Source organism: Anticarsia gemmatalis, chromosome 5, assembly GCF_050436995.1.
Source record: "Anticarsia gemmatalis isolate Benzon Research Colony breed Stoneville strain chromosome 5, ilAntGemm2 primary, whole genome shotgun sequence".
Classification (NCBI taxonomy): domain Eukaryota; kingdom Metazoa; phylum Arthropoda; class Insecta; order Lepidoptera; family Erebidae; genus Anticarsia; species Anticarsia gemmatalis.
The window spans coordinates 5,125,251-5,146,298 of record NC_134749.1 but is presented as its reverse complement, the minus strand read 5'-3'; the positions used below and the strand labels follow the sequence as shown (position 1 = coordinate 5,146,298).

At 36.9% G+C, this 21,048-nt stretch overlaps 1 protein-coding gene across 9 annotated transcripts; it reads right to left on the bottom strand.

Moving 5' to 3' along the window:
• Nucleotides 1–388: 388 nt before the first annotated feature.
• Nucleotides 389–17,844, bottom strand: LOC142972877 (antichymotrypsin-2-like). Of its 9 annotated transcripts, none has more exons than XM_076114266.1 (9): nt 17,706–17,844; nt 9,150–9,241; nt 8,460–8,603; nt 8,135–8,338; nt 7,961–8,059; nt 7,729–7,869; nt 7,440–7,649; nt 7,203–7,347; nt 389–535 (listed from the first exon to the last, which is right to left on the bottom strand). In XM_076114266.1, exons 1-9 carry the CDS (start codon nt 17,722–17,724, stop codon nt 405–407), a joined length of 1,185 nt encoding a protein of 394 aa, XP_075970381.1. In that variant the 5' UTR covers nt 17,725–17,844; the 3' UTR covers nt 389–404. The 9 variants fall into 9 exon arrangements, with proteins under 9 accessions (XP_075970381.1, XP_075970379.1, XP_075970375.1 ...); XM_076114264.1 differs by lacking the exon at nt 389–535 and adding an exon at nt 2,051–2,253; XM_076114260.1 differs by lacking the exon at nt 389–535 and adding an exon at nt 2,805–2,969.
• Nucleotides 17,845–21,048: the final 3,204 nt, after the last annotated feature.

Below are 21,048 nucleotides of genomic sequence, written 5' to 3'. Positions count from 1 at the left end.
ATGACCATTGCATATCCATTAATTATTATTTGAATCTATACTAATATTATAAAGCTGAAGAGTTTGTTTGTTTGTTTGCTTGTTTGTTTGAACGCGCTAATCTCAAGAACTACTGGTCCGATTTGAAAATTTTTTTCAGTGTTAGATAGCCCATTTATCGAGGAAGGCTATAGGCTATATATCATCACGCTACAACTAATAGGAGCAGAGTACCAGTGAAAAATGCTACAAAAACGAGGAAAATTATGACTCTTATGTGACGCAAGCGAAGTTGCGCGGGTCAGCTAGTATAAGATAAATATGAATGTGTTTTTATGACCATTGCATGTATATCCACTAATTATTATTTGATTTTTTCATATAAGAGTAAAACGCAGTTTTTGTTCAATATTTTTATTCATTTTCTAGAAACGGAAAACTCCATTAAACAATATAATATTGCGATACTTTATATAGAAAACGAATGGATGATTGGCTATGAAATACAGTTGCTCTGTTGGTCTGAATCTCTGCATTCTTTGAACATCTTCAAACACTGCAAATAAAAAAATAAAGATTACTACAAGTTTAAAATGATTGCATAAAAAATATTTCAACTGCTAATGGCATCTCTAAACGGATTTTAACACAGCTATAATATAATTGATGAGATAGTTTATAGACTGGATATGTCGCAGTAAGATAGATAAAGCCGTAACATAGTTATATCCCTAGGGATATAATTATATACCGTAATATAGTTATAAAGAAGAAGTTTTGGGCAAACCGACATGGGTAGGTTAGGTTAGAAGGCTGGCGTGGTTATTTTTTTTTAAACCACCCAGAAGGAGGAGCCCCACGAAGCGAGGCTCCGGCGACATCTTCAAACTCTCATTATAACTATGTTACGGCATATAATTATATCCCTAGGGATATAACTATGTTACGGCATATAATTATATCCCTAGGGATATAACTATGTTACGGCTTTATCTATCTTATCTACTGCGATTTGAATCTTACAGGATTTTGACCTCGGAATATCATTCCATGCGGACGAAGTCGCGTGCAAAAGTTAGTTGGTAATAAAGATTGATGAATATGTAAAAATGAAGCATGCATGCATCATAGCATGATCGCATTTATCTGTGTTATCTACTTTCACGAGTATGAAACTGTAAAAATGATGAATATTAATCTATACTATGTATTACTACTGCTACTGTTACTGTGTTTTTTGTTTGAACGCGCGAATCTCAGGAACTACTGGTCCAACTTGAAAACTTATTTCAGTGATAGATAGCCCGTTTATCGAGGAAGGTTATAGGCTATATCTTATAAATATATCATCACACTACCACCAATAGGAGCAGAGTACCATTAAAAAATGTAACAAAAATGGGGAAAATTTTGACTCAGTCTCTCTTGTGTGACGCAAGCGAAGTTGCGCGAGTCAGCTAGTTAATCACATGAGGCTGTAATTTCCTTAAAACCTTTTCCTCGAAAATTGAAAATATTGAAGGTCATGTTTATCAAGGTGTCAATATTTTTTTATCTCATCGGTCACTTTGTATGTCCTCTGTTAACATTGAACGGCTACATCAATATTGATTTGGCACCAATATCTACTACATTATATGTTAAATATTTTGTAAGAAGATAAAAACGGGAAAATATGTGATTTCGAGCTTGTTTTTGACAACTGCACGTTTATCTTATAAAAAAATTATAGATCACTAGTTCTTATTAAATCTTTTACACTTTTAGTAACTTTTGAAGTTAGCGAAATGTCAATGTTAATATTTATGTAGTTCCGGCTTGATACCCAAGTTCAACAGTATAGAGCCTTTGCATGCACAATTTTTCGATTATTATAAAAAAATTCGGAGTATTTCTAAAATGAAATAGGTGCAGCAAACAGCTCACCGTCAGCCACATAAGCATATCTTGATTATCTAAATCCTGAATTTTGTGTGTCCCTGAACCTAGCGAACAAGGCTCTCTACTAAGTTGTTGTTTTATAATTAAAATAAACCACAAAGAAGAGAGTATAAATAAAACAAATAATCCATAAAGTATAATAATCAAATGATATTTATTAATCGCTTAAAGTCTGAAGACTGTTCAATACTTTATTCGTTGTCTAGAAGCGGAAGACTCCATTAAACAGAATAACATTGCTATGTATTACATAGAACACGAAAGGATGATTGGCCATGAAATACACCGGTTCATTCGGATTAAATCTCTCCCTTTTTGCAACTTCCGCAAATACTGTAAATAAAAAAATAAATAACTTAGTAAATGAATTCCCACTTTTATATATCTATACTAATCTATACTAATATTATAAAGCTGAAGAGTTTGTTTGTTTGTTTGAACGCGCTAATCTCAGGAACTACTGGTCCGATTTGAAAAAGTTTTTCAGTGTTAGATAGACCTTTTATCAGGGAAGGCTTTAGGCCATATAAGATCACGCTACGGCCATTAGGAGCGGAGTAACAACGAAAAATGTTACAAAAACGGGGAAAATTATGACCCATTCTCTCTTGCGAAGTTGCGCGGGTCAGCTAGTAAATTCATAAAAGCACCTTCAAAAACAATAGACAACCTTATGTACTATCATCGATGTACATAAAATCAGGCATTTTTAGGGACGACACAAAAAAATCTTGTCTGATTTGAATCATGGGATCAGACTTTTAAAAAATAACCACCCAAATCGGTTAACCGCGAACAGACAGACAGAGAAATCTTTGTTTTATAATATTTAATGGTGGTGTCATTATCGACAAAGAAAAATAACACAAATGAAACAAGAAATCCTGATAATAAAATCAAATGACATTTATTAAAAACTTAAGATCGGTAGACACCGTTAAACAGAATTACATTGTTATAGAAAATATAGAACAAGAACGGATGGTTGGCTATGAAATACAACGGTTCATTCGTATTAAATATCTCCATTCTGTCAGCTTCTGCGAATACTGGAAATAAAAAAATAAATAACTTAGTAAATGAATTCCCACTTTTATATACAAATTCATAAAACCACCTTCAAAAACAATAGACAACCTTATGTATGTATCATCGATGTACATAAAGTTACGCATTTTTTAGGGACAACACCAAAAAATCTTGTCTGATTTGAATCATGGGATCAGACTTTTAAAAAAGTATCACCAATATCGGTACGCTTGATAAAAGCAGACCAAGGACATAACAAAGAGTCAAACAAATACAGATAAATTGAAAACCACCTCCTTTTTTAAAGTCGATTAAATGAATTAATTAATTCAAATAGTTATCAAATGATGTTTGTCAATCGCTTAAGATCGGGAGACTCCATTGAACAATATAACATTGTTATGAATTATACAGAACACGGATATTTGGCTACGAAGTTCATCGTTTTTCTCGTATTAATATGGTCACTCAAAACAACCAAAAATACTGTTATAAACTTAGTCAGTATCTAAATACTTCGTATAAATATTTCGTATCAATGAAATGGATTAAAATCAAAGTGCTAACATAAAAATGATTTCAATTGCTTATCATATAGTCCGAGTAAATAAAAAAGATGATATAATGATAACATATGCATGTGTGATAAGGAAATATGCAGTGACACTTGTAACTAAATTTATGAATAAAACATGAGTAATTGTGTACACAATGAATGTACATTACATTTACACGATGCAAATCTTTTAATTGCACTTATATGAACGTGACACATTTCCAAATAACTGATTCGTGATACATAGATTTCTTTAGTAGTGTAGGAGTTTAAGAAACTATTCGGAACTTAGAATTATATGTTACAAGCAGCCCACAAAAGTAATTTTACACAAAACTTTAACAAATTGTACACTTAAACTTTTCCCAGAAATTGCTCTATGTATTGGTCAAAACCGCTTGAAAATCCGTTCAGTAGATTTTGAGTTAACCGCGACCAGACAGACAAAGAGAACTTTGTTTTATAATATTTAGTGATGGTGTCAATGAACTATAATTCTCGACAGAAAATAATACAAATGAATAATAGAATATGGGAATTAACGAGAACACGCATAAATGCGCAATTTCACTACGCGGTTTGAAACGAACACACGTAGGTAATAAGTTCCAATCGCGACACTTTGTTAAAAATATCAACGATGTTTCCACTCGCGCACGTTTCCGACGTAAATATTCTAGATAACGAATTAGTTTTGCAATTTCCAACATGCAACGCGAGAGTTAAAAAGTTATGAATACAAATGAAACAAGAAATCCTCATAATAAAATCAAATGACATTTATTAAAAACTTAAGATCGGTAGACACCGTTAAACAGAATGACATTGTTATAGAAAATATAAAACACGAACGGATGGTTGGCTATGAAATTCACCGGTTCTCTCAGATCAATGGTTTCAGAATAAAATACACCAGTGAATACTGTAAAAAAAGAAATTCAACTTAGTTCTAGTAATTACATAACAATTGATACGTAATTTAAAGAAAGAGATCCTTTTACATAATAAATAAGCGTTAAATCAGTTGGAAAGAAACTTAAAATTAACCAAATGCTCGACAGAAATAAACAATTTTAGTTGTTTGAAATAGCCTTATGAAGACAAATGAAACCACTAATCAGAATTGTAAACAATAAATGATATTTATTCATCATCTAAGATCGGAAGACTCCATTGAACAGTATCACATCGTTCTGCATTATATAGAATACGAACGGATGATTGGCTATGAAATACAGCGGCTCCCCCGTATAAAGTATCTCACTGGCTAGAACACCAGTAAAGACTGCAAAGAAATAAATTTACGTTATTATATTCCAAATAAATATTAACGTGACACTTAAATCCTACTAAAATTATAAATGCTTAAGTTTGTGAGAATGTATGTATGCATGGATGTTTGTTACTTTTTCACGCAAATACTACTGAACCGATTACGATGAAATATGGTATATAGGTAGCTGAAGACCTAGAATAACACACAGGCTACTTTTTATCCCAGAGTTCTCGAGGTATCGGGATTTACACGGGAAGGGTTTCCACGCGGACGAAGTCGCGGGCGGCCTCTAGTAGATTATAGTGATCCTATGAAAATGACTTGAATTGCTTTTAATACAGGATCTTTAAATCAGTCAAAAAGAAACTTAAGAAATTAACCAAATGCTCAAACACAGAAATAATATTTCAATGGTTCGAATGATCCATAAAGAAATATAAAGACAAATAAAACAACCTGTCAATATTTAATACCATCACTGATATTTATTCATGGTCTAAGACCGGTAGACTCCACTGAACAAAATTACATCGTTATGCATTATATAGAACACAAACGGACGATTGGCTATGAAATACAGCGGGTCGCTCGGAGCAAGTCTCTCAAACACTAGATAACCATGAAATACTGTAAAAAATAAATTTAACTTATATAAGACATAGTTTTAAAAACTTATAAAAAAGTCTATACTCCTAAAAAAGTCACCTTTAATGACTGATTTGACCCATGAAAGTGATTTGGAATGCCTCTACGATATAACGACTTATAAATTTGTTAGGCACTAAACTGGCTGAAAACTTGAAGCACAGAAATAGTTTCAATACTACTACTACTACTACAAAACTCGAAATATAAACCACATAAAAGGTTGAAGACAAGATAAATGAAACAAACAATGCACATTTTGTAATCAAATGACCTTTATTCATTGTCTACAATCGGAAGACTCCATTGAAGAGTATAACATTGTTGTACAATATATAGAAGACAAACGGATGGTTGGCGATGAAATGCATTGGTTCTCTAAAGTCAACCCTTTCAGAATAAAGAACACCAGTGAATACTGTGAACAAAGAAATATCTATTACTATGAACAGTCTAATAATTAAAACGTTTTAGAAAATTATCTTATCAGAACGAATTACAATGCTTTTTAATTAATTTATAAAATAATAAGGTGATAGCAAAATCTGATGATTAAGAGCAATTTGTACGTGTACTTAAAAATGCTTGAATCGTTGCGTCTATGAAAGCTAAATGAGTATTTGAAAAAACCTAGGGTTTTAATAAAATGCTTGAAACTCAGAATTTGGAATATGTTGTCGTGATTTCAGTGGCCTCAAACATAAAATAGCAGAGATATACGAAGACAAATGAAACAAGTCAATGTGGCATGATCAAATGATCTTTATTAATCGCTTAAGATCGGTAGACTCCATTGAACAGTATAATATTGTTCTGCATTACATAGAACACGAAAGGGTGATTGGCTATGAAATGCACCGGTTCTCTCATATCAATTATATCACTCGTCAGAATGTCTGAAAAAACTGTAGACAAATATTTTTATTTATATATTCTTGATTGTAACTTCGTCTGTTTTATGATTTATAACTTGATGAACATTGAACTTCCGGCTGCTTCAAAGATTAATTGCTATGATAAATAATAATACGATCGACAAAATAATTGATTGAAGATGATGATGTAAACGTCAGGGAAAATTTAAGTAAAATGAAACAATTATCAATGCAAACTTAATCAAAATAAATGATCTTTATTAATCACTTAAGACCGGAAGACTCCGTTAAAGAGAATAACACCGTTATGTATTATATAGAATACGAACGGATGATTGGCTATGAAATATACTGGTTCTCTTGTATCGAGACTCATCTTATGGGGCACTAATACTGTAAAATAAATGATAAAGTTATCTTTATGTTGCTATATTTGTAAATGATGATAATAATAATATGATTATTCCAAATCCAGACAAAATGGCGGATTAACTGATTTATTTGCTTAAGCTAAAATGACTTATAAGCTGATTACCGAAATACCCGATTGATGAATAATACCGCCAATTGTTACAGTTACAATTTAAGATGGAAAATCAGAGGTAAGTTAGTTAATTTAAGCGAGATAATTGTCTAGGCACTGTGGCACGATGTTAAAAAATGACACAAAATAATACTGAAAGGCTAGAAAATGGTGCTGGATTAAGCTCACGATAATAGTTGAAAGTCCGAAAAAAACACTCTAGATTAAAAGCGAGAGTTTTCTTTGGAATTTTGAGATCTTCAGGCACATCAATGTAATAAAAATGGATCGTAATGGATACTCATTGAAATATTTCACCAAAAACATGCAATTTGTCATCAATACTGAATGATATTATATTATTATAACAATACTAACCATTAGCGGCGGCTGCCTCAGAACCTTCCTCGTTTACATCAATGAAAGCCTTCTGTATAGCGTCACTAACATACAAATCGCTTTCTCCTCTGAGCAGATTATCCAAACGAGCTTGGCCAGGGGCAAAGAGTTTCGTAACATTCATCTGTAAATAATTATTAATATTAAAATAGGCTGTGTAATCAATTCTCAGGGTAACAAGACATTATTTTTAACTTAAGGCTATAAAAACCTTACATTCTGTAAAACTTTCTTCAAATCTGTGGTAGTTTCAATCTTGAATTTGGGCAGTTGAACAACAACGTTTTGATAAGACATTGTCTGAAGACCTCTGGTTAATGCTGCGGGATCTTCCAATTTCTTGATAAGGGCGTCAACACCGTCGACTTCGTCTGGAAGAACGACCACGAATGATGTCTCGTCTCCAGCGTACATCATCTCCAAGAACTAAAAAAAAACATAATTTGCCATAAATAATAATTTAAACGATGATTTACTACATTCGTCTAATAATTTTCAGACATACCCTCGCATTGAGCTCAGAACTACTGCCGTATTTGAATTCGTCGGTTTGGTGCATCATGGGAATTGAAATTGTGTTTTCCTTGGTCACAAAGAAGTCGCGTTCATCGGTCCAGCGGTTAGAGAAGGGAGTCTTCCACCTGCCCTATAATATTAAAAACATTATCGAAAAAGTTACAAAAGTAACTAATTTCTATATTATTAGTATTTTTTGAGCTTTAAATAATGATAATTACATTGAAGTAAATAGCGTTGACCAGTAGAGAAACAGTGAGAGGTGTAATTATTTTCGGGTCAACCAAGTCCTTGATGCGTCTGTTAGTGTGTTCTTCAACCTGAAAAACGAATAACATCATTATAAGTTCCATTACAAGCAGTTACTACAGTATAAGAGGAAAAATATGTCTTACCCATTGGTTTATTTGTCTAGCAGATCCAACGTTATCAGTTAAGTTCAGATTCTGGACTTCTGAATGGAAGACATTCTTAGATACTTCAGCAAACTCGTCATTTAATGTGTAACCATTCCTGATGAAGACCTTGTTGGCTTGCTTCAATTCTACGCCCCTCACTGAACTAAGCCTTGTGTTGATGCTTGATATCGCATTTTTAGTCTATTTGAGAAATACATAATAATATAAACATTAAATTACGTTGAGTAAAAACATTGAATTGTACATTAATACGGTATACGGTAAAATAATTTCAATCTTTATCTTATTTTTTATAACTCACCACTTCATCATTGGGCATACCAATGGCACTAAGAATTTCGTCATGAGAATCTCCCACTGAAGCGACAGCCAGTTGAGAAAGTGGAGTCAGAACAGAGAACGCTGATAGAACAACGCTTTTTCCTGCTTCTTTCTTTACCACTTCCTGTAAATAGGGTTCGTACCTTAAGAAAACTAATAACATGGAACAATTCCTTTTGAAACGGAGATTATTACTGTTAATTTAATCTATATATTTAAAAATGAAACCCGTTTTCTTTGGTCACAGCATCACGCGTGAATGGCTGGATCGATTTTACTAATTCTTTTTTTGTTGTATTTTAAATTATTAAGAGAAGGTTCTTACTGAAAAAAATATTAAGCAAATCTCTCAGAAATATTGAAAAATAGACATTAAATTTTGCATATTTTAGGCGGTACTAAGTTCGCCGGGTCAGCTAGTATTTAATATAAACACTCAAATAACGCCTATCTTTGAGAAAGAATATGTTGCTCTGCCGCATGTTGCTAGGCAAAAACCACCACTGAGTGGATTGACAGAAAACGACAGCGCGGAAAGGCCAGAAAGAAACGGCGAGATGACTGGAAACATAGCTTAAGACAGAGATAGGCGGAAAGTGTGAAGAGAGGTCTTTGCCTAAGACAATATAGACTGATAATAATTGTCTTAATAATAATTAGTTATTCTTACCTGGAACAGATTGGCTGTGAAATGGTCGTTCCCTTCCTTCAGGATTTTGTCCACGTTGGTGTCAGCCAATACAGCCGCCGTGAAAACGAGAACTAGGAACAAAAAGATTTTTTTTAAATATTTTTTATAATTTCATCGTCTTTCATTACTTATATTTAAAAAATGAGAAGCTTAATCTATACTAATATTATAAAGCTGAAGAGGTTGTTTGTTTGTTTGAATACGCTAATCTCAAGAACTACTGGTGCAAATTGAAGGATTATTTCATTGAGGAAGGCTATAGGCTATGTATCATCACGCTACAATCAATAGGAGCAGAGTAGCAACGAAAAATGTGACAAAAACGGGGAACATTATGAGCCATTCTCTCTTATGTGACGCGAGCTAGTTAAAAATAAAAGGTATTTTAGTGTTATCGGATTTATGTAAGAGTACAAGAGTTAATCACTCGACAGTTGATCTTTGTCATAACAATTTGAACTTGTAATTGTTATCTTTGCTGAGATAAATTACTAGTAAATATAATTTGCAATATACAATTTCCCAGTATTTTGATAACTTTCCACCCGGTGTTGCACACAAAAACAAGGAGTGAAAGATATACATCTACACAATCATAATATGTTGTGCCAAGATGGGTAAATTTTTTTAGGTTAGGTAATAAAACTTTTACATTAATTGATTCGCATTCTAGTCACAGCAACATTTTTTTTTGTTCTAACGGTCCGCCCTGGCTTCGGCCGGTTTAAACAGTTATTTTACAAAAAAAAACTTTGGAAGTTTTACCCATAAACCTTCCCCTTGAATCATCCTATCTATAAAAAAACCGCATCGCAATATGATTCTAGAAGAATATATTATGTTTTTGATCGTCGAAGTCGATCGCGCTGATAAAATTTTGTAAGGATTCGAAAAACGATTTTCTACCACTTATGACTGTGGACAGCCGACTAGGTATCGAAATTGTATAAAAGTCCAATCAATGCCAGTAGCGTAATCTGCCAAAATGCATTTTTATTTCGAGTGATTTTCATTTATCAAATGCCTATACGCAGTTGTAGGATTCACACTGCGGTACTACTATTTTAAAATTGTAAGAGGGGTTTGTGTGTGGAGTTAAGACCAAACTCACAATGGCAAATAACAATATTTATTTGGCTTAAACAACAAAAAAAAGGACAATCTAACTAAACTAACAATATTCTTCTAAGAAAAGTTCAACAATAATATTCGGAGTTTAGCCCTACTGGTCTTGTAAAGTAAGCTTGGTGTGCGGTCCGCTAACGAAGCCAACACAACTAACCTACAGTACTCGACCGGAGTCACGATGCAGCAAGCGGCGAGTTATGCGAGACCGACCTAAGTCGATGCAGAGCGTTCACTCGGAGCGTGCCGATCCGACTGGCGTTCACAGTCTCTGCGGTGACTTTTATAAGCGCGCGCGGCCAGGGCGCGGGCGGGGACGCTGTGGTGGGGTTGCGCTCGCTAAGTCTGCCGGCGCAGGAGTGATGTGTGCGCGTCGTTTCGTTTGACGTGTTACATTCTCCCCCTCTGGTCCCGAAGACGTCCCGGCGAGGAGACCAGTTGCTGACTCGGGAACCGCCTGTTGCTTTCTTGGTCTGCCGCGTCTGCGCAAGGGTCGTTCAGGATTAGGTAAAGTTTGAGCTGAGCCTTGATATGGGCTCAGCGCGGAGGAGTGATAAATACCCAAACAGCTTTTAGGCTCTGACGGATGGGCCACTTCGTAAGAGCACGGCCCGTGTCGTCGCAGGATGGTGTAAGGCCCGTCGCGACGTGGTGCCAGCTTCGCCGTATGATAGCGAGCTGCGTTGCTCAGGACATTGGCTGCGACCATGACGAAATCACCCGGTTGGTAGGCAGGAGCAGGACGTCGGTGTTTATCTGTCGTCTTCTTTCTTGTTTCTTCTTTATACTCTTGCACTTCTCTGGCTCTCTTCATAGTGTCTGCTAATAGAATAAGTTTAGGGGTTATTTCGGGTATAAAATTTTCCGATAAGACGATCTGACGAAGGTCATGTTTTACGTCATCGTATGTTCTCAATTCTCTGCCAAAGGTAAGATATGCTGGGGAGTATCCAGTGCTTAGACAGTTTGATGTGTTCATGGCATATCTAATGCTTGGAAGTCTCTCGGCCCAGGAGCGATGATCACCTTCCACAAAAATAGCGAGTTGTGTTTTCAGGTCTCGATTTCTTCTTTCAACTGGGTTTGCTTCAGGATGATAAACCGGCGTAAAGGCATGTTGAATGTCCAGACAGTAAGAAAGTTTCTGCATTACCGAGCTAACAAATTGGGTTCCGTTGTCACTTAATAATCTTCGTGGGACGCCGTACCGCAAAAAAACTTCATTCAGTAGAACAGTTGCACAAGCTTCGGCTGTAGCTTGTTCTAAAGCAAATAATTCAACCCATCGTGAAGCAACATCTTCCACAATAAAGATCCAAGTCTTGTTATCTGGTGTTGTGGGAAGAGGTCCAAATAAGTCGAATGCTAATGTTTCAAATCTTTGATTCGTTGCCGTCGTCTGTAATAATCCCGCTGGCTTCAAGTTACTAGGTTTATAGCGTTGGCATTTGATGCAATCCTTGACGTGGTTTTCGATTTCTTTCCGCATTCCTTTCCAGTAATATCTACTGGCTATCCTACGAAAGGTTTTGTCAGCCCCATAATGACCAGCAGTTGGATCATCATGATACCGTGTAAGTATGTTAATGGTTTCATGCTGAGGTATGACCAACTGAGCGCTATCATTGTTACTGTCTTCTATATAGCGATGGAGCATTCCACTGTTCACAATGTAACCTTTATTTGACCAATACACAGCATCTTCATCTCGGACTGGTTTTTCCAGTGCGTCAATGATTGTCTTCAAATGGATGTCTTTTAACTGTTCTTGTCGTATTTCAGCTGCGGAACGTCGAGGCATATCTACGGATACAACGCATATGCCATGATTCTCGTGGATTTCAGTACACGGAGGTCTTGACAGGGCATCAGCAATTACATTTGTTTTGCCTGGAATGTATTCAACAGATATATTGTATGGTTGGAGTTGCAACGCCCATCTGGCAAGTCGACCCGTAGGAGTTTTGATAGACATTAACCATTTCAGTGCTTGATGGTCGGTGGCTATTACTACAGAAGATCCTTCGATGTAACCTCTAAACTTCGATACAGCCCATATGACTGCTAAAGCCTCTCGCTCTGTAGTGGAATAGTTCCTCTCTGCTTTAGTCAGTAAACGACTGGCATATTCCACGGGATGCTCGTCTGTGCCCTCCCCCTGCACCAAAACAGCGCCTATGGCATAATCGCTGGCGTCCGTTTTAATGATATATGGTCTACTCATATCTGCTTGACGTAGGACTGGTGCACTGGTTAGGCGACGTTTCAGTTCATTAAATGCATCTTCTTCATAAGGTCCCCACTCCCACGGTGCGTTCTTTTTCGTTAAGCGGGTCAGTGGTTCTGTAATTTTTGCGAAGTTTGGTACAAACCGACGGTACCAGGAACAAGTCTGAAGAAATGATTGTACCTGTTTAACATTCTGCGGCGCTGGTATATCAAGTATAGCTGATATCTTTGCAGGATCTGTACGCAAACCTGTTTTTGTAATAATGTGTCCCAGATAGGAAAGTTGCTCCTCGCAAAACCGACACTTTTGCTTATTAACGACAACATTGTTCTTCTGAAGAAGTTGTAAAACCTTATCCAGGTCGTGGAGGTGTCGCTCAAATGTTGGAGATAATAGGATGAGATCATCTAAGTATGCGAGCAGCTTTACACCGTCTAGTTGCAGCTTTAGTCTGTCGATAAAACGCTGGAACGTTGCCGGTGCATTACGCAATCCAAACGGCATTCGTTTAAATTGGTATAAACCAAACGGTGTGACAAACGCCGTCTTTTCTTGATCTTGATCACGTACTTTGATTTGCCAGTATCCTGCTCTGAGGTCCAGGGTTGACATGTAAGGCGTTGGTTTTGCCTCATGTAGCAAGTCGTCTATTCTAGGCAAGGGATAAGCGTCAGCTACAGTTATGTTGTTTAACTGACGATAGTCTATACAGACCCTTACATCGCCATTCTTCTTGGGGACCATTACAACAGGTGCTGCCCATGGGGATTTCGATGGCGTGATAATGCCCTCTTCCAGCATCTGGCTAACTTCTTTACGTAGAATTTCTTTACGCTGCGGAGACATACGATATGGAGGTACAGCAATTGGTTGGTGATTTCCTGTGTCTATGTTATGCTCCACTAAGCTTGCTGGTTCTCCATTCCCACTAAATACGGCAGCATTACGTTCCAGTATGCTATTCAGTTGCGTAACTTCCTCAGCAGTCGTTGTTTCCGTAGCATTTACTGCAACCATGGCAATATCAACAGAAGCACCAAACAATTGCTTGCTGTGTGGTGAGAGGGTCACATCAGCGCTGTTCACAGCTGATTGCGCATCGCGGAACAATGACCCGACGAATCTCGGAGAGTAGCCGGTAAACCTGGGTTCTTCTCGCGATGGGGAGGCTGGCGGCGTCTCAAACTCTATTAATGGAGGCGGTCCATACGAGTCAACCATCTCGTTCTCGTTGAAGACCGGCGAATGTGGCGACGGAGTCATAAGCATCGGGCTGATCATTGGCTCCAATGATGTGATTTTGGCTAACCTAGAAATCACGGACTCGGTCTTCTCAGGCTCCGTTTGCACCATGGACATGGATGCATCACATTCCTCCTCATTGTATAGATCATATTTTCTATTTGGTTCATCCAAAAAGTGGAACAATAATTGCGGAAGATTCAAAACAATGCCCGCATCTTGAATAAAATCCACTCCTAAGAGTGTACGGTTATCGTGGGATTCCGGCAACACGATAAAATTTGTGGGGATGGTCCGACCACACATAGTGACTGGTACCACAGCCGTCCTAACTGGTTGTCTTCGTCGTAAGCCATCTGCAAGGGTAACCGTTGCATTTTCAACTTTAAAGACAACCCCTTTGCGCTTCAATACTTCATGCAGCGAAGTCGATGCCACACTCAATTTGGCTCCAGAATCAATGTGAGCTTGACCGTTGACACCAGCAATAGATACTTTCACAGTTGGTCTTAGTCGCGATGCAGACGCTACGGCTGAACTGAGTGCATAAAATCCAACTTCCACCGCGCCAACTTTATGTTTGTTGCATTTTTGGCATTTACTTCTGACCACGCCGGGCTCACCGCAACCATAACAAGTAATCTTGCTACTCAGTGTCGGTCTGGGTTTTGCTGGGGTCGCTGTATCTATAGTTGCGGCTTGGGTCTTGCTTTTCTTGCGGCACTCCTCTTCATTGTGGCCAAAGGCACGGCAAAAAGCACATCGTGATCGTTTGCCTGTAGAGGTGTGTAACATGTCAGAGTATCCTGATGCAGCGACAGTCTCTTCAATCTGACGTACCTTTGTGAGGAACTCATCAAAAGATTTTACGGAATCCCTTGGTATTCGGTCTCTTATTTTTATATGCAGGGAAGTATATAAGAGATCCAAGCCTTGCGATGGTGTAATACCAGGTTTGGGCAACTCAGCCATCAGTGCTCGCTTCTTGGCAACAAACAATTCGGTGCTTGTGGGTATTTTCTGCTTATTGCTGACAATCTCCTCATATACCGAATACGCAGGTCTCTTTGGGGCAAACGTCGTTCTTATCAAGGACACGGCTTCCTGCCAACCATCAATGTTTTCTTTTACCCCCAACCACCACGTGGATGCATCGCCGGTCAGCAACAATGTTAGCCCCTCTATGGCGTTTTCATCATCGATAGCTTCTATCTTCTTGTAGGTGCTAATAGTCGATATAAATGCCTCGACTACCGCGGTATTACGCGACCCGTCGAAGCGAGCAGTACATGCTGCGAAACTACCTGACCTATGCGAAGCATTAGAACTATCTCGAGTGGCTAAGACCTTTAGTAGATCACGAAATTGATCATCAGAGAAGCTGACGTTTGACATATTTACCTTATTCCTACGACTACGCCTAGGTAAAATGTTATAAAACTCAATGATTAAATTATGAAATAAAACAAACTAAAATACAAAACTATACGATTAAATTACCCCACTAAAGATTACCACAGTAACACTATTAATAACCTAACTATAGTGGGTACATGAAAAAAAAACACTAAACTAATAAAAATAAAAAGTCAAACTAGAACAGAGATAAGCCCCTAAGTTGGGCCGCCAATTGTAAGAGGGGTTTGTGTGTGGAGTTAAGACCAAACTCACAATGGCAAATAACAATATTTATTTGGCTTAAACAACAAAAAAAAGGACAATCTAACTAAACTAACAATATTCTTCTAAGAAAAGTTCAACAATAATATTCGGAGTTTAGCCCTACTGGTCTTGTAAAGTAAGCTTGGTGTGCGGTCCGCTAACGAAGCCAACACAACTAACCTACAGTACTCGACCGGAGTCACGATGCAGCAAGCGGCGAGTTATGCGAGACCGACCTAAGTCGATGCAGAGCGTTCACTCGGAGCGTGCCGATCCGACTGGCGTTCACAGTCTCTGCGGTGACTTTTATAAGCGCGCGCGGCCAGGGCGCGGGCGGGGACGCTGTGGTGGGGTTGCGCTCGCTAAGTCTGCCGGCGCAGGAGTGATGTGTGCGCGTCGTTTCGTTTGACGTGTTACAAAATATATTTATTTAGCTTTTACTGAAAATGCTAGTTAGCTGAAATGCTATTGATACGCGAGCAACGTTTTTTTTACTAGATTAAAATTGAAACGACATCAGCTCTAGATCGTAACTATATTTTAAACATTTTGCTACAATTTGTTCCCCACACTCAAGCCAGACCTATACTTACTTTTGCTGTATAATATTTGTTTCATAAAATGCTTAAAACTATCGCGTGAAGCCGATCTGAGGTGGATTTTTGGTATCACAATCACAAAAATATTATGAGATTATAATAAAACTATTTATTGTATCTAAAATCGCCTACGTATAAGGGTTGTAAATTAACGAGAAATCTGTACTAAAAACATAGTGTTTTTTTATAAGAAACTTTTCTAGTCTAATATCTTGAAAACTGATAGGTTTTGGGTGAGATGTTAGGTACCGAAACAAATCAGAAAAAACTTTAACCTCCTGCCTACCAGGGTACCTTTTTTTAGAGTATGCTGTTGAAATTTTAGTATAACGTTGACAATAGGATATGATATACAGGAAAAATAGTTAAAAAAATCCTTCATGGGGAAAATCGGTTTTTCCCTATGTCCTTTATGTAGGACAAAGTGACTATATTACTATGTGATTTATGTAGGACATAGACTAGTTTTAAGGTAAACAATGGGTTTTGGATAGGAATATAACACAAATTAAACATGTTTTTAATAGTCAGAATTGTATGTCCGTCTCACAAAGTTAAAAATAAAACAAAAGGAAAACTTCTTTCAAACAAAACCATCAGAATTAAACTTTTCTCATGTTCAACAATTCTTAATAACTTATTAGTCGTTAATTAGGAACATAATTAAGGGATCAATCAAGTTTAATTAATACCTTTACCTATATACTACTCTATGTTTTGGTGGAAATCGAAAAAACTATTCTTGTTTGGCGTTAAACAAAAATATCCGCACATTTTTTTGCAAAATAAAGTGTTTTTTTTTATGACATCCACTCTTTCTACATCGCGACCGTTTTGCTCCATGAAAAAAATATGCAGCAGCTTTTGTACGGTTTTCTCTCTCCCTCTTGTGTTTAGACTCCATTTCCTGGTACTCATCGTCATCATCTCTTCCTTTATTATCCGAAATAAGCTAAAACCAACTTATATTTGCTCAGCTGCATGACATTTCTCTTATGTGAACCCTTTTCAACCTGAACAATGCGATAATGCAGCCATGCATTTACCACGGCATGGTCAAAAAGCTATGGCATTGTCGGATATAGCCACAAATATGTTGAAATATGTACTTATGTACTTTATAAAGTACATCAGAAGTCTAAGTACTAAAACTTTTATTGTCTACATTTGTCCTCTGCAAAGGACATAAAACAAAAAATCATGGTGTATTGAATATTTTATAAAATTATATCAAACTACCAGTGCACATCATCATTTTATAGTCTTAATTAATTAATTATCGCATAAAATCCAATAAGAACCAACATTTCAATACGATTCAAATCGATTAACGTACCGCTGTGGGTACGCACCGACACACGTCCATCTTCCGTCGCCATTACGCAAAAAGGGAACCACACGGCAATTGACATTTACCTATATTTAGTAACCTAGATATTCGATAGATGTCACCATCTAAATCTTTTGGGACTACCAGATTAAAAAGCGGCAAAATATTTTTTTGAAATTTATCCGGTCTTATGTCCTGTTTGTAGTACAGATGTAGGCAGGAGGTTAAGAAAGCTTCCTAAAGGATTTAGGTCGATTTAACCATTAACACCGCATACATGTAAACATATTTGAAAATATATAAGAGTACAAGTCTATTAATATTAAATGGCATAAGAAAATACTTACTGCATAATATAAGCTTCATTTTGACGGCACGCTCGTCTTCAGTGAATATAAGATAAACACTGAGATCAGTACTCACTTTTATACTAATCAATACATTTTATAAAGTATTTTTTTGTCGAAACGATAACCTCACAATAATTTTGTGAACTTGCACTTTATCTGACAATAACGGGTACTGACGATACATTGTCACTTGTTATGTAATGAACTTAATTCTTAAGCTTATTTTCCGAGGCACAAAAACGTACATTTTCATAGAACATTTGAGAGTAACTAACTCTGTAACTAATCGGTTCATTACTGTCTAACGCAGAGCAAAGGTTTTATTCCCTTCTTTCGCACTTATCTCTTCGCTGCTATCTACGACCAAGTCATAATAAAAGCAACAAAAAAAATCAAGATTTAATGAGAAGCTTCTTTATCAGACTCACTGGAGCATAGTCTAAACATACAAAACATTAATAACACAACATAAAAGCAATAAATCTAATAATAATTTCAAATTAAACGGTCGTATACGTAATCAAATCCCTGAACAAAAATGTCGGTCGCCTCTACAAATAGACCTAGACAAACGGAACTGTTTGGTACCTATTATTGAATAAACAAAGCCCTTTTCCGTAATTTACATTTCCGTAGGCAATTTCATTAGTCTGCGAGTTATCCGCTCGAGGGAGCCACTCTATTCGAATCCGCCATGATTCGACCAATTACAACTGGCTTGATTACATACTAAAGTATATTTAGGGTCCCATTATAATATGTAATTCGGTTTTATATAACTGCAAGTACTAGGGAACATCATATTTCAAGCAGTATTTGCAGCGCGTTCTAGGTTCGTTAGCAGAATTAAACAACTTTATAACGAACGGAGAATGAACTTTTAGAAGTGTTGTGAATCCTGACGACTCAGTCCTAACTGGATCGCTGTTTGATAATATAACCCTTACTAAACTTAGTTTAGCTGTGCGTGGATTTTATTTAATTTAAGATAAGATAAATGTTTATTTAAGAACAAAGTGATTGCAGACAGATTTACAATAATGCATATTTACAAATTGCACATATAATTTAAATTTAATTGAACATCTACAATTTTTGGGTGGAGCGCTGTTCTCCTAGCTAGGCTACAAAATAACCTGTGTTAAGGAGATACAGTCCCGTTCCCTCGATTGTGAGAAAGTTGGTTTGATTTGTTTGTGGTATATGTGTGACGAACAGTAAGCGGTGATTGTATAAGCTGCTTTTACACTTACATTTTTTTTTTTGTACATTTTATGTGTGTGTGTGTGTGTGTGTGTGTGTGTGTGTGTGTGTTTGTGTGTGTGTGTGTGTGTGTGTGTGTGTATGTGTGTTTGTGTATGTGTGTGTTTATGTGTGCGTGTGTATGTGTGTGGGTGTGTGTAAAACTATTTTGCCAAAAATGCTTCAGTCTCATCATAGCTCAAGTTCAGTAAGAATGAACGAATGGTCTTTTTACAAACAAAATACGACATTCCATATATTTCACATCTTGAGTTAATTTTGTTATAAAGATATGGGGCTAAATAAATAGAAAACCTTTTTATGAAAGCGAAAGGCGCAGGGGGTATCACACATACCTTGTCTTTTCGGCGTTTAGTAATTTGTTTGAAGGGTGTTTCACGGTGTTGAGCTAAGGTTGTTTGTAAAATATATTGTTGTCTTACATTTAGTAGATGCCATTCTTTGTATAATGTAGCGGTTGAGAATCGGATTTGCTTACAGGATGCTACTTTGAGTATAGCTCTATGTGCTATTTCTACCGGTTTTAAGATAGTTTTACCTGCTCCACCCCAGCAAGTGATACAGTAGATGAGGATTGACTGGCACAAAGCAAAGTAAACGTTGCGAATAACTGTAAGGTTAGTGACATGCCTAAGAGTTTTAAAAATATATATTAATTTACGCAACCGGTTGGCAAGAGCGTTTGAGTGTGATTTAAAGGTCAGCGTTTTGTCTAATATAATACCCAGATATTTAGTTTGATCTAATGCGATTAGCGAAGGACAGCTACAGTGGATGTGGGGTTCGTTAAATGAAGAGTGTGCTTTAAGGATAATAGGTGTAGTTGGTTGAGATTTTGAACTTAGTGAGAAGGTTATAAAATTTGTTTTTGTAGTATTGAGCGATAGTGTATGTGTGTGGAGCCACTGCAAGGTAGTATCAAAGCCGAGCTGGGCAGTCGTTTGAAGCTCCGTCCATGAGTTGGCAAAAAAGGTGATAGCAGTGTCGTCAGCGAAGGATACAACTTTAGCATTAGATAGATTAAGGTTAGTGAGCTCGTTTATGAATACAAGGAAGAGCGTGGGCCCCAAGATACTACCCTGAGGCACGCCATACTGGATAGGAAGCTCTTCACTATTGTGGTTGTCAATTGTAACATACTGAGTACGATTAGTTAGGTAGCTTTTAAATAGATCTAGCTGATGACCTCTGACACCGATATTTTCTAGTTTACGTAGGAGGGTCGGAACAGGGACTGTGTCAAAGGCCTTTGCTAGATCCAGGAATATAGTAAGAACCTTCTTCTTAGTCGTAAGCTTCTCTACTATAAAACTGGTTAAACCTTGAACGGCATCGCTGGTGGACTTGTTTCTGCGGAAGCCAAATTGATTTGGAGAAAGTAATTGAAAGTGTTCAAGGTACTGTACTAGTCTTGTGTTAATTATGCGTTCAAGTACCTTTGATAGAGAGCTGAGCACGGCTATAGGGCGGTAGTTATTTGGTACGGAACCGTCGCCACCTTTCAGTATGGGATGAATAATCGCTTTTTTAAACGGAGTGGGAAAAAACACAGGTTAAAGATATGACTAAGAATGGGTGCAAGAGTTCGTGCGTATCTTCTTAAAAAGTGCTGTGAAATACCATCCCAGCCAACTGCAGCATTGGTTTTTAGAGAGAATATGGTACGTATAACATCGTCAATATCCGTTTCTTCTAGTACAAATGATGATGTGCAAGAGGAGGCATGAGGCATATGTAGTGTTTGGCTTTGGATATTGGTAAGGTTATCTGCCAGTAGCTTTCCAATATTTACAAAATAATCATTAACGAGTGTGCAAGATTGTGTGGGTGAGCATGATTGCGATAATAACTGAGATGAGGATGTTTTGTGTTTAGTTGTGTTTGTGATAGACTTGATGGTTTCCCATAGTCTCTTGGGATTATGTGTTGCCTTATTTATTTCTGCGGTGTCATATTTGCGTTTTACTTTCTTTAATATGTTTGTGCAAAAGTTTCTGTATCGTCTGTATGTGATAAGTAGTGTTTGATTTTGAGGTGATTGTTTTGATTTTCGGTGCAGGGTGTCTCGGTTACGAAT